The 15,148-nt window shown below is 42.4% G+C and overlaps 1 protein-coding gene across 1 annotated transcript in view; it reads right to left on the minus strand.

Annotated features, from left to right (window-relative positions):
- FAT2 (FAT atypical cadherin 2) overlaps window positions 1-15,148 on the minus strand; it is a 102,518-nt gene that overhangs the window by 22,460 nt on the left and 64,910 nt on the right. The window contains exons 9-16 of the mRNA XM_053377049.1: window positions 13,946-14,156; window positions 8,089-12,144; window positions 7,157-7,353; window positions 5,432-5,585; window positions 4,381-4,614; window positions 2,341-2,730; window positions 1,744-1,958; window positions 645-782 (exon numbers count right to left, since the gene is read on the minus strand). Of these exons, the coding sequence (XP_053233024.1) occupies window positions 645-782; window positions 1,744-1,958; window positions 2,341-2,730; window positions 4,381-4,614; window positions 5,432-5,585; window positions 7,157-7,353; window positions 8,089-12,144; window positions 13,946-14,156 (5,595 nt within the window). The remainder of the gene's footprint in view (window positions 1-644; window positions 783-1,743; window positions 1,959-2,340; window positions 2,731-4,380; window positions 4,615-5,431; window positions 5,586-7,156; window positions 7,354-8,088; window positions 12,145-13,945; window positions 14,157-15,148) is intronic.

Genomic DNA, 15,148 nt, shown 5'->3' on the forward strand with positions numbered 1-15,148 from the left:
TATAAGTGCCTTCTACTTTACTAAGACTTACAGGGTTGATGAGTTCTAAGTCCATGTCAGTCAATCAGTAGTAAATTTGGATATGCAGTAAATTAAAATATAAACAAGGAACCACAGAAAGAGGGGAAGGGGAATCAAGAATGATTGTGATTTATTTTTATTTTTGTTCTGTATATTGTAAAAGCCTGTAAATAAAATTTAAAAAATAAAACTAAATTAAGATAACTTTTGTTTATTCATTTACATTACCCTTATTTCATAAACAGAGATCACAACTCACAGATGGTGAAGCAAGGGTGGATGTAAATGAGATTAGGCTTATACACCAAGTCAAGAAACTACAAATATGGGTATTCTAACCACTGATTGCTCCTGCCTTCCCATTTAAACAGCAGCTCTTACTGCACATTCAAAGTAGCCTTCATATTGATTTCTATGCCCAGTGAATGTTAAGCTACCCTTTCTTATTGACTATCACATTTTATTAGTATTATGAACATGTTTGGCAGGTGGGCACCATTAACTTCCATTGTCATTTTGGAAAAGTTCCCCTTTTGTCTTGTGGATATGTTGCCAGTAGTTTAATTATTCAGTATTAAACCCTAACACATCTTAGCCTCACTCCCACTGAATCTGTCACTCACTTCTTCTCTGTCCAGGTGCTTGGCAATATGGATTTGTCCACCTTTGGGATCAATGATGAAATGGCCCAGTTGATTCCCTACCACAATTGAGTATGTGATCTGGTTGTTCATCAACCCATCCTTGTCATCTGCTAGAACCTGTAGGGAGAAAAAGAGCTGAGTTATTACCACCAGCAACCTTTAGCAGGAAAGAAGCATTATCTCTTAGACAACTTGTGAAGGTTTCACTAAAATAAGCAGAATGGGTGGGTTGGGTTGGCCTGATTGGGGGGGGGGGAGCATGGATCAAAGCCATGGGGCAGATTTTGTGTGTGTGTAGCCCTAGGAAATGATAGTCCTGTTTGGAGGTGTTGCTATTTCCTCTGTGTAATGCCAAAGCCCATACCAGCCTATTTAAAACGTGTCAAAGATTGGGCTGATCACTAATATAAACTCAGTGGCCTGATTCTCACACAACCCTAAATTATGCCTTGGCTTAGCTTTATGTGTGAACCCTGCTCACTAACTATGGTTTGTTTTGTGCCAGAAAAACCTCAATCTGAAACCATGGTTTGGTGTTGGTCTATAAACCCTGGTTTGTTTTAACTATGGCTTGGCGCTATGCATGAGCCCAACATTCTTCCTTAACCATGGTTTCTTTGGCCACCCAGAGGCTTGACAAGCTGCAAAGTCACAAGGCAAGAGCAGCTGGAAAACAACCCCAACTTTGGAGAAGCAAGCTATGGCTTGTTTGATAGTCTGCGGAACCACTCATGGTTTGTTAAAGATGTTAGATGCAAACCAGGCCAGTAATGGCTGCTTTTAAATGCTTTCTCTTTATGTACCATGTACCAATATGTACCAATATTGTGCCTGGTCTGATGATGATGAATGGAGATGGCTATCAGCTAATATGCCTAACAGCATCTTTCCCCACTGCCTTTTCCCACTTCTCCCCTTTACTGCATCCATTATTACACCAGAACAAAGGTTCATCTTCTAGTGACAATCCTGTGCACTACCTAGTGTGTTTTCCTCCACAGAGGCCATTAGAACCCAAAACTATAGTGGCAGAGGCTGTGGCCAAAATGCAGTAGTGAAGTCCCATGCTATTTCTTACCGTGATCACCATTTCACCAACAGCTGCATCTTCACGGATGTCGGCAATGTATGGGTCTTGGCTGAACATTGGCACGTGGTCATTTATGTCCGTGACGTTGATCACAACCATGGTGATGTCACTGAGAGAAGCAGAGCCCTTCCTTATACCCTCGATAGACAAGTAATATTCATGGCTAACTTCGAAATCCAGGCTTCCATTAACATATAAGATGCCTGCGTATAGATAGGGACAAGAAATGTTTTGAACACAGGACAACCAACATACTAGCTATACAAACTAAAGGGATGGGTGGCTACCTCACAAGAAAATATAACTATTTCAAATAAAGCAACATTTCCATTCAAAAGTGACCAAAATTTACTGCTGTATTTTTGAGTGAGAACAGAACAACCACTACTTTTTCCTTTTCCCCACCCTATAAAACCATCACTCTGCATTGTTGATAGATTTGTCATCAGATCTGTATGGAAAGGGACCAGGGGAATTAACTGCAGAGTGCAAGAGAAGCACCAGGGATAGACAGGAGAAGCCAATCTAAAGAAGAGTGAAAGTATCATTGGCTTATCTTGTCTGCTGAGTAAATAGCCCACTTACCTGTGCTGGAATGGAGCCTGAATTTCCCATGATCATTTCCATTCATAATTTCATACTTGATCTCGGTGCCCTGAGCACTATCCCTTGTTAATGAAGACAGATTCAGAATCTCTGTGCCAACAGCCACGTCTTCCTGTACCACAACCACGTATTCCGTATCCAGGAACACCGGCAGATATTCCTTCAGATCCACTACTGAGACGGTGACAGTAGCAAAGGAGGAGAGGGAGCGTGGAAAACCCCTGTCTGTGGCACACACGGTGAGCTCCAGCGCAGTCACCTGTGATTCTTTTAGAGGCTTCTCCAGCCGGATCACACCAGTTGTCTCCTCTATTGAAAAGTGGCCATTAGCTGACTCAGGAAGAGCATAGACAACTTCTGCATTAAGACCTGGGGGGAAGGGTGGACCCACAAGAGACAGAAATATTACAGGAAAGATCATTTCATTTCCATCATTATTTAATACATGGGAAACAAGCATATCTAGCATCTCATTTCTTGTCTTAATAATCAGAGATCCAGGCTTTAACCTGGAGTAGGTGGCAGTGCTTCCTGAAAATAGCATAAATTATAGGTTTACATGGACGTTATAGATTGTGTTTTGTTATTATTTAATGAAGAGTGGAAGGTTACTGTGTTTAATTTTGCAAGTGCTTGCAGGTTACGCGTATTGTCATGGCACAAAACGGGGCAAATCAGATTCTAAGATTCATGTTTCTTTGCAAGAAACAATTATGATCAAAAAGAAGTGGAATCCTTCCAGATGATATCATTTTTTAATAACTTTGGATCACCTGGGGGGTTAAATCCTCCATAATAAATGAGAAAAATGATCTGCAGCAAACTATAGGCAGCATGGGTGTTTCTGCTGAATAAAGATCAGGTTTTCCCATCTGCTTAGATTAAAAAAATATATATATAAAACCATGCCACAGATTTATAAGCTGATTGGAAACAGCAAATAACTGGTTTTGCAATGGCGTGAATAGGGAGAGCTTCTTCATCTCTGGTAGGAAAGTTTAAAAGTCAGAAAATTTTGGAAAATAGTAATTAACTTCAAAGAAGACATACTTGAAATATATTATAATCTGAGAGGCTGAAGGCTTCAGGTATCTAGTTTCTGTTCAGTTTCAATTGCTCTAGTTCTGACTAGGATTAATTATGTTAGGCTATATAGAAATGAGTGACTATAGAGAATCTGTGAAACAATACCATTGGCATTATAAAGTTACCAGACTGATAGGGTTGACATATTTTGAAAAGTACTATGTTGAACTTTTATTAGAAACTCACCGGGTTTCCCCTGATACTGTATTTTGCTGATGTCCCGAAAATCAGGACATGTCAGGAATTTTCCTGACATATGACAAGTCTACCAGATTGATGAAAGAGAGCTGTCTCCAACAGCCAATGGTCTGTAGTAACTAGATACATAGGCTATTTCACATCATTTACCTATGATACGACACAGCTACTCTAGACCTGGGAATTGTTTAATATATTACAATCACATATGATACACTTTTATATATTACTGTCATGCATGATACAATTTGGATCATACATTTTGCATTAGCATACATATTTTTGCTCTTCATTATAATGTGAAAAGAGTCATTCTAAAAATGACACACACACCCAAATTCTTTCCACTGCAGAAAGAATTTCCCATTAATCTATCTAGGCATAGCTAAACTTGAAACTCAAATTTCAGTAGCATTTGATTTCCACATCGTATTTGCACAAATCTGTCAATGGTCCATCAAATAAGTGCTTGCCTATGAGATGTCTTCCTAAATATCCTGAACTCTCAATCTCTCTCTTTCTCTTTTTAATCATTAAATTGCTTTGGGGTGCTTCATAGGAAGTGGTTCATTAACAAAATAAATAAACACATACATAAATATCTTAACAAGATTACAGAAAACACTCAAGATACTTAAAATTAAGTTACTCATGAATGATATCTTTTCTTCATTTGCCAAAAGCATTGATCTGTTTATTCTATAAACTTGCAATAGACACCACATTTTGTCTCACCTTCATCAGGGTCCCTTGCGGAGACAACTGCCACGGGAGTCTTTACTGTGGTGTTATCAAAGACAGCTACTGCACAATGACTGGGAAAGAACCTGGGAGCATTGTCGTTTGTATCCTCTAGGTCCACGGTTATGCCCACCTGGCAAAAACGTCCTCCTCCATCTGTTGCCTTGGCAACAAGCTGGTACTTGGGCTTCAGCTCCCGGTCAAGTAATGAAGAAGTGGTCAGCTCCCCTGGCGTGGGAATGATCAGAATGAATAAAGACATAAATACCGGGCAGGTTCCATGGCATCCTGGGCTTTTAAATTGATAAAACATGCATGCTTACCTAAACATTTTTTAAAAATGGCTCCAGGCTTTGGAACTCATATTTAATAGCCGATAGCCTTCTCTGCTCTGCAGAGTTGCCTGAGTATGCTGTTCTCTCTTGGACTGGTGCAGAGAATTACGGACAGCATGTACCAGTCTCTTTAGAAATAGACCTTACTAGATATTATACTACTGAAAAATCACCTTCTTCAAGAGCTCATACCATGTGGGAATATTCTGAAAATAATATAAATCCAGGCCAGGGATGTCAGAAGGCAACAATTTCCATTCTGACGTGTATTCTTCACAATCAGCGCTGTTTCTATTCTGCTGCATTTCGGTTTTCAACAAATACTACATTATTTATCCCACTGTCTGCTCATGAACAAGATCAGCACAATTATTTATATAACATCAACTGCCCTTATGTAACTTAAATTCATTGCGGTATAAAGACAACATTAAAAAGTAATTAATTAGGCATGGTTTGTGGGCTTAAAGGTGTTCCAACAAAATTGTGAATGAATACCAATTGTCTTTTCTTGACAGGCTATACCCATGTGCTGCTCCACAACACATGCTGACTGGGGCTGATGGGAGTTGAAGTCCAAAACATCAGAAGGGAGCCATGTTGGGGAAGGCTAGCACACAGGGACAATATTCTGATCTCTAATGTATGTTCAAAGAGTGGGAATGAGAGTCAGGGATACGCCGGAGGGTTGAGGAAGATGCCCATCTTACCTGTATGGGGGTCTAATCTGAACTCATCAGCACCAGATCCATGGAGACTATAGGTAATTTGGCCATTGCTACCAACATCAACATCTGTGGCTGACACTTTCAAAATAGAAAACCCTTGAGGCGCATCTTCTGAAATTCTCTCTTCATACGGTGTCTGGAATGAAAAGAAAGGATGTTTTCAAGTGAAAAGACTGACTTTATTCCAACTGAAATGCCTTGCTGAAGTGGTCCACTCCATTAACAGATGCCGGGATTCAGAATAGTGATGAAATGGTCATTTCTTGCATTAGCTGAACCTATCTAGTTCAACCCAGATGCCTAAAGTCAAGGCTATGCACCCACAGGCATCTGTATTGGCCTGGTTGACTTTGCTATAGCAAATGGTGAAGCTAATGAAATCTGGACCTAGAGAGAAGAAGACCACTGGAATCCTAATGAAAGATGCTTCAAGCTTTCTAAAAGAAGAATGAGCTACATATAGGGTATAAATACAAACAGCCAAAGAACAGCCTCTGCCATCATTACCACATTGTGTGTCCTAGGCAGAGTAAGAAAGGGGAAACAGTTACAGAATTCCAAGGCGCATAGCTGCTCAGGAGTACCTAGCCTCCCAGTTGCGGTGTCACTGCAAGAGGGCAGTGCAGCAGGGAGATATGTGCTGTGCAGACACAGTGGAAAGAGCACTGGGTTGGCTCTCTTTGTGCACCCATGCAGTGCCACCCTCCCACAATGTCACCCTTCCTTCTCTTCCTCCTGGTAAGTGGTACTGGCACTGCTGCTGAAAGGCCAGGTACAGTTGTACCTCGGGTTAAGAACTTAATTCATTCTGGAGGTCTGTTCTTAACCTGAAACTGTTCTTAACCTGAAGCACCACTTTAGCTAATGGGGCTTCCTGCTGCTGCTGCTGCGCCGCCGCACAATTGCTGTTCTCATCCTGAAGCAAAGTTCTTAACCCAAGGTACTATTTCTGGGTTAGCTGAGTCTGTAACCTGAAGCGTCTGTAACCCGAGGTACCACTGTATATGATGGAACACCTCCCCGCAGCCCACTCCTGCAACTGTTCGTTAAATAAGGCCAGTGAATCCTCATCATCTAATACTCGTAAAGGACATAAATCAGGCACCCCCAAACTCAGCCCTGCAGATGTTAAGGGACTACAGTTCCCATCATCCCTGACCACTGGTCCTATTAGCTAGGGATGATGGGAATTGTAGTCCCCAAACATCTGGAGGGCTGAGTTTGGGGATGCCTGACCTAAATCATATCTAATCACTTTCAACCTAGTTTTTCTCTGGGGCAAGTTTTCTATGAGAGTGCAATTCCATGCATTTATGATTCCTTACACTACGCAGCTACCATTTTGATATCCAGAACCATCAAAAATATAAAGAGGCCATAGTTTGTACAAAGAGTGCAATTCTGCTCTGTTTTGCTCTTCTCCATCTTCTCCACCTTGAACTATTTTATATTGCCTCCTCCTTCTCCCCCAATCAGGTACAAGGCAACAGAATCACAACATGTCATAGTACTTCTAAAACAAGAGGAATGGGATGACTCAACACTGCCAACATGTAATTGCTCAAGGGATTGTCCCACCTTACAAGGTGGCTTCTCCAGGTCAGCTTTGGTTCCAAATTGGCACACAGCTAGTGGTGTGGGGTTTTTTTCTGTGTGTGTGTGTGTATGTGGACGAGGAGACACAACTTTATAGACATACACAATCACCTGCTTGCATTCAGGGCTGTTATCATTGACATCAAGGACTGAAATCTCCACTTCTGTTGCTGCTTGAAACTTTCCATCAGATACCATGACTTTGAGCAGATATTTTTCTCTTTCTTCTCTGTTCAGAAGCTTCTTGGAAAAAACCTTCCATTCTCCATCAACCTCAGCAACGTTGAACTGTCCCAAGATATCTCCTTCTGATAAGGCAGAGAAGACATCATAATTGAAGACAATACAAAGTAAAACAAAAAACCCAAGAGTTTAAGGGGAAGAGGTAAAGAAAGGAGACAAGAACCCTGACATTGCCATCCTATGCACGCATACTCAGAAGTAAGCCCCATTAAGTTGAATGGGACTTAATCCAACAAAGTATAGGATTGTATCCTGTGTCTCTTAAGTCTCATTCCTCTGTGTGGGATGTCAATAAAATTTGTTTGCCCTAGTTATTATGAACACGCTGCCTCACTGACTGCATCTATGTACATGACTCTGAGCAGAATCAAAACTGCTATATTAAGAGTATATGGGCAAGATTCAGCTAATGAGCTCGACTACCAGAAGCCCACTTCTGCGATGGGGCTTTCCAGTCGCCACCTCCCACACCCTGAGGGAATCCCCCAGAATAGCATGAGGAGGAGAAAGGGGAGCATAATGTGGCTTAGGAAGGAGCCAGGGATTGCTTTGGAGTTCTCTGATTTCAAAGGGTTGTCCTTCCATGTAGTTTTCATGCCTGCACCCCACAGTACCACCTTATATGAAACATGTTGCATGACATGGTCCTTAATTAATAAAGGCTATCATCTGATATTATCAACTGCAGAGATTTCAGCAAGACTACCTGTAGGATAAGGTGCTTCTCAAAGTCAAGCAAACCTACCAGAAAACATGTTGTATTCTATTTTATCAAAATGTTAGGAGAGATAGGTTCTTACCAGTGATGTAACATGTGACTTGTCTGTTCTGCTCTGAAATATCATTGTCCACAGTTCTAAGTGTGGTGATCATTTGCCCAGGCTCAGCGTTCTCAACCACAGACCCTTTGTAGATTTCAGAGGTGAACTGTGGAGCATTGTCATTTTCATCAGTTATGGTGACCACCACAAGGGCTTGAGAAGAAAGCTGGTGTTTCCTACCATGGTCTGACGCCACAACAAAAAACTGGTAGGTTTCTTGAACCTCACAATCTAGCTCTTTAAGAGTCATGATCCAACCACTTTCACTGTCAATGGTGAAGAGCTCTCTGATGTTGCTTGGTTCTGATCCTAAGCTATAACTCACTTGCCCATCACTTCCAGTATCTTGATCATTGGCAGTGACCTGAATCACAGTAGTTCCTGGTGGCATGTTCTCCATTACAAAGGCCCTGTAAGGATCAGCCTCAAAAATAGGCTTGTTGTCATTGACATCTTTTACATGGATGTTGATAGACACCAAAGAGACCAAGTCAGTATCCTGGTGTGAGCAGTGAGCCAAAACATCAATCTGGTACCATTTCATCTTCTCATGATCCATTGCCTTCTCAATAGTCAAGGTGCCTGTTCGTTTATCCAAAGCAAATATCCCCTCTTTATTGCTTTCGGCAGTGGTACCTTTCACCAAACTATAGATGACAGGCTCCTCTGCCACAGCACTAACTGATCCTATTTCGGATCCCTCCGGGAGGTCTTCAGATGCTGAGAAGGTGTATAGTGGCTCAGAAAACCTTGGCAAGGACACCTCCTTTGGAACAACTTGAAGATTCACTGGAACAACGGAATTCCAATTGGGAGGTCCTGCATCTTCAGCTTTGACTTTGAAGTTCACTGTCCTGTTTTCTAGCCTGCGGAGACTCTCTTTGACTTGAACAACTCCAGTTGCAGTGTTAATCTCAATCACATCCTCTGCAATAACTTCCTCCACTGAATCAACAGAGTAGGTGACGTCAGCATTCACTCCTTCATCAGCGTCATAAGCTAGTACTTGAATGACTGGTGACCCTCTGCTCACATTGGACTGGATAGACAAGATGTATTCAGAAGCTTTGAACTGTGGCGGGTTGTCATTTTCATCTGTGAGTATGATTTTGACAGTACAGAATGCCACTTTTCCTCCCCCGTCCTTGGCCATGATTTTAATAGCAACAACTCTTTCTGTGGAATTTTCTCTGTCCAACTTCTGCAGCGTTTCAATGCGTCCCTTGTCATCTATTGCAAATTTCTCTTGGCCAAGCTTGTTTATGATGGTGTAATCTACGGTGCCATACGGGCCATCATCTGGGTCAGTGGCTAGCAATTCAATCACTTTGGTTCCAACCTTGGCATTTTCAGCCAATACTGCTTCATATACATCCTGCTGAAATGATGGACTGTATTTATTTACATTTGTGGTATTGATGTATACTGGCACTGTGGTTTTAAACACGCCATCTGATGCAGAGACTCTGAGGTTGTAGAAAGACTCCAGGTCCCTTTTGCAACGATTCAGTGTGGAAATGATTCCAGAAGTGCTGTCAATGGTGAAATGCCTTTTCTCATTCCCTGAAAGGATTAGATATTCCAATCTACGGGTGTCCCCGCTATCAGGGTCAAAAGCCTGGACTTTTATCACAACATGGCCACAGGGGACCATTTCGCTCACATTGGCTTCATAGTGAAGCTGACTGAACTTGGGTGGGTTGTCATTGATGTCTAACACACTGATCACCACAAGGGCTTCAGTGCTGAGATGAGGCATTCCATGGTCTGTGGCTCTCACTCTAATCCGAAATTCATGGTTGGCTTCATAATCTAGAACCTGAGTTGTTGTTATTTCACCTGTGCTGGCATCAACATTAAATAACTTTGACGCGTCTGAACGGTCTTCCAAGATCTGATATGAAACCACTTTGTTCCTCCCTGAATCTCTGTCAGTAGCAAGGAGCTGTATGACGGGGGTCTGAGCTGGCAGGCCTTCAGTGACTGACGCAGTATAAACCACCTGAGAGAATTCAGGAGGATTGTCATTGATGTCCTCAACCTCCACTTCTACCATTGCTTCTGAAAAGGCACCCATTGCTGTGTCTGTAGCTCTGACTGTAAAGGCATGTTTTGTGTCAGATTCATAGTCTAGTTGGCTGGTGACCATAAGCACACCGGTCTTGAAGTCAATGTTGAAATGTTTAAGAGCTCCTTCTTCCACAATGTTGTATATTAAACGCAAGCCTTCAGGGCTCCGAGCCTGGATGTGCAGAATAGACGTGTAGAGTGGAATGTTTTCAGGCACTTTCACAGTATAGAAGAGGCTTTGGAAGAGAGGGTTGGATTTGTCCCTCACCATGATCAGAACCTCTTCTTCAGCATACAAGGGAGGTTCACCGGCATCTCTGGCAATCACTTTTAGTATGTATTTATTCAAAGTTTGAAAATCAAGGGGTTTCTTGAGTGAGATGTCCCCTAAGTAAGGGTCAATCCGGAAATACTTGTAATCTTCTGCAAAGGAATAAAAAATGACTCCATTATTCCCCAGATCCCAGTCAGTGGCAGAAACCTGAAAGATGACATCACCTGGCTCAGTGCCATCCTGCATAGCTATATAATATGGCACATTTTCAAAATGGGGTGCATTGTCATTAACGTCGTCCACATAGATTTTGAGCATTGCTTGAGACACCCTTGGCGGATTTCTAATGTCCTTTACTTCCACTGCAATATCATAAGTGTCTTGAGTTTCCCGATCAAATTCTACACCCTTGGTCTGTAGCACTCCTGAAGACTGGATCACCCTGAACTTCTCTGTGCCATTCATGATGGAGTAGAAGAGGGGTTCATTCAGTTGATTCCCAATGACACCAAGAGCAACCAGAGTTTGGATATCTGTGGTGTTTTCCTTCACTGTTGCTGTATATAAATCTTGATCAAATTTTAAGGTGCTGTCTTGTGGTTCAATAAAATGAATCCTAACCATAGCACTAACTGTATATAAACCATCTCCAGCTCTAACTGTGAGTTCATGATAGCGTTCTAAGATGGTAGCATTCAGCACAGAGATGAGGCCAGTTGTTGGATGAATGTAGAAAACGTGATTAGGATTCCCTCCTACTATACTGTAGGCTATCTCTGAGTCCACATCTTCTGCATGTATGGTATAAAGCTCCATCCCGTGATGGACAGGAAGTCCTACAGAAAGTTCATAAATATCTTTTGTAAACACAGGAGGACAATCATTAACATCCTTGATATAAATGGTGACCTCCGTGGGTTTGGAAGCAAATAAATTGGGTTTCCCACTGTCACGCACATGGACATTGAAGTGATGAACTGGGACACGCTCATAATCAATTTCTGCGCAAGTACTAAGAGTACCCATGCTTGGATCAATTTTGAAAAAACCCAGTGCCTCTGGCTGCAAAATTTCATAGACCAACAAGGCATTAGAATCTCGGTCAGCATCTGACGCATGAATCACAAGCGGCGCATTGTTTTCATCCATAATCATACTTCCCAATGGAACGTTCTCATTGATCCGGCCAACAAAGGAAGGCTTAGAAAAGATAGGCACATTGTCATTCTCATCTATGACATAAACAAACACCAGAACATCCATAAATGCTCCTGCCATATTGGTGCCACGGATTTTCAGCTGATAAGATGAAGCCTGCTCAAAATCTAGATTCCTTTGTGTTGAAATAAGGCCAGATTGATAGTTGATGGAAAATACGCCATCTTTATCTCCTTCTTTTACTTCATAGGTAACAGACGAAAGGCTCGTGGCTGAAACAAGGATGACAGGAGAGCCAATAACAGCAGATTCACTGATCTCTATAACGTACTCCTCCTCTGAAAACTGTGGAGGTGTGCCATCAGAGGGCTTCATAAAAATGTTCACAGTAGCAGAGTCCTTCAGTTGTGGAAACCCTTGATCTTCTGCCTTTACAATGAGAACAAATCTCTCTTGCTTGGTCTGATCCAGCTTCTGGGACACTGTAATAATTCCAGACAACTTGTCTATAGCAAAGAAGTCTCCATTGTTTCCTGAAAAAAGAAAGAAAGAATGAAAAACCACGTTTAAATTGCTGTTGTGTTTATTGGTTTTCGTCACCCATCTGATCACCCATCTAACATGTACCCATCTCATTTATTAGGAGATAATTGCTCTTAAAAACACTTGTTGATGGGACCCGCCCCCCAATTATTTTCCCCTGGAACTTGTGCTGTTAAGACAGTGCCATATATATATGTATATATATAAAATAGCCTTTCTAACAGTTAAAATGAAAGGCTTAATAGCCAGTTCTGATCTACTTTATTTGGAAGTAAGCCATTGTTTTTTCAGTGGCGCTTATTTCTGGAAAAGGACTGCAGCTTTAGGGACAAATAGCCTTACTCAACAGAGCATAATGGGAAACAATGCCTTCCCTGGCAGGCTACACCTTGTTTAAAGAGATTTAGAAATGTGAAACGGTATTAGCTGCGCATCAATTCAAAAAGTTAAACAGACTTTCATGCTATACTTAGGAGCTGCTGGCTTGGAGATGTAAGGCTGTGAAAACTGATAGGGAGCAAAGTGTGTTTGTGCTGCACTGCAGACCAGAGACCTGAACTCAAAGAAGAAAAATGCTCATAGAAAAAGAATCACGACTCAGATTTGTTTAACATATTGGCTAAAATGGAGGCCCATTTTTATTTTTAGATGCCACTTCTGTCCAGAATGAGCAGAGTGATACTGACCTGCTGAACATTTTATGATGTGTCCACATGGTGGGGGCGACAGGAGAATGAATGAATGAATGAATGAATGAATGAACTATAGTGCTTTGCTGGCTGGCATAGCTGAGCAAAGAAGTGCTAAGAAAAATTTCCAAATCATACATGCCTCATAAGATTGGTAAGCAACAATTATTTATGTGCCTTATGATCTCAAGTGATTAAATTATGGCTATAGCAGCTTTTGGAGTATATTTGATATAACATTTATTGTATTAATGGAATTGATTATTTAAAGTAGCATAGCCTTATGGTTTTAAAATGTTTATACATGGTATATTGAACCCATATGAATTATTGTTTTGTGTGTTTGGCTTTGCAGCACTATGTATAAAGGATGAAGGATATATATACTGATGAAGGATATATTTGGAAATGTGTGCTTTATGCTAGCTACTCCGCCTTTTTTTTTGCTCATTAGCATTTGGTGCTGAATACACTATTATTCATATAAACTGAATTTTCAAATCAGCCTTTTTGTGCACATTTTTGTCTTCTTTTGCTTTACCAGGCAGAGAGCCAAGGAGCAAGCAAGCAGTGGCACCTACTCCTCCTCTTTCTTACAATCCCTGTAGTTTAGACCTGAATGAGAGGCAGGTAAACGAGCAGGTTGCAATGGTGATGAGAAGGAGCAGGTTTTGTTGGTGGGCTTCCACCTGTGGTGTGTGCCCTTGGCAGATGCACAACCATCTGACTCTTGACTTGATGCTGGTTCTGCCTACTAATACAATGGGGATGTGGTCAATGAATTTGGAGCCTGTGGTTAGATGTGGGGAACCCAGAGGCACTGTCCTCAGCACACAAGATGGAAAGTGAGAGGACAGGGGCTGAGGAAGGACACGAGTCCTGCAGAACCAGGTCCATCTAGCCTAGCATCTTGTTCTCACAGAGGTCAACCAGCACATTCATATGCCAATCCACTCCAGTTCATGCAATTTTCTTGCTCCTATTAGTCTTGCATTTATAGCACACTGGGAAAAATCATTTTTAGCTAGCACATGCCATTACACTCAGTATTCAGGGAAACACTTGCATTCATAGGCAGCTATAAATTGCTCGAGTCCCTTACCTGCCTCAAGGCAGTAGTGGATTTCAGCATTCACTCCTCGGTCTTGATCCAGGGCTCGGACTTGCACAACCTCTGTGCCTATTGGGGCTGCATCCAGAACTTCTGCCTTGTAATGGAGGCTGGAGAACTGGGGAGGGTGGCTGTTGCAGTCCTCTACGTGGATGACAATTCTGGCAAAGTCTCGCTTGACTGGGACTTCCTGGTCTCGCACCTAAGTGGCAGAACAGGTGAACGCGTGAATGTCAGTCTTAGAGAAAAGAAGGCATTCATTGCAATGTGACACTTCCCAGCTGCAGAATGCCAAATGGACCCTGGGGGAAAGGGACAGTATGGACTTGGCATTGCAACCACTCTCATTCATTTGGATGAACCGTGAGCCACATCTCAATCTTCTGATTCCAACAGCAACAGAAAAAGACTCCTGCCCTGCAAGTGCATCAACTCCCAGTTCACTGCTGTTCTACTCTATGTGCACCTACGTGGTGGAAGGCAGGGGCAACCACAGACATCTAGTTGGCTGGTGCTGTTGCACCATGTCCCAATTGGAGCTCAACCTCAGGAACTAATAAGAGCCTTCATTTGACTTCGGCAGGTGGGCAGGGCTTGGGTGTGGACCAAAGGGAAGCCTTGTTGGAGGTGGATGTAAATAGGAGCCCTGGGCTGTGGCTTCAGCACTCAGTGTCATCACCAACTTCCCCTCCCTCCCTCCCTCCCACAGTTTCAGGATGTTCTTTGGTCACTGGTTAAAAAGGTCACAGTTGGCCCATGGCTGTGAGGTTATTGCCTTTCCCATAGCAAGAGTGTATGTTTGTGTATGTTTATCTATTCCTTACTGTCACATTTTTGGCAGGGAAGGGCATTGGTGAGGATCCATAACTTATGGGGGGGGGGACTACCATAAGGGGTATTGGGCATGGTGCTTCAAGGTCTTCACCCTAGCTTGGGGGGCCATGGCCAATGGCCATATATTCGCACATACCCAGGTTGCCATCTCGGTGGCCCTTGGCATGGTGGGCTGCATGGTGGCCTCAGCAGTTGGGAAGGGTGGTGGTAGGCTGTTCTTCCCAGCAGACAGATACTTACCCCATCCCAACCCAATATATTGACTGCAGCCAATAAAGTAATGGCCTTGCTTAACCCCCAATAGTATCTTTGTGTTTTGGTCATTGCACCCTGGCACAACACCTAGCTGTGCACGGCAAC

Source organism: Podarcis raffonei, chromosome 2, assembly GCF_027172205.1.
Source record: "Podarcis raffonei isolate rPodRaf1 chromosome 2, rPodRaf1.pri, whole genome shotgun sequence".
Classification (NCBI taxonomy): domain Eukaryota; kingdom Metazoa; phylum Chordata; class Lepidosauria; order Squamata; family Lacertidae; genus Podarcis; species Podarcis raffonei.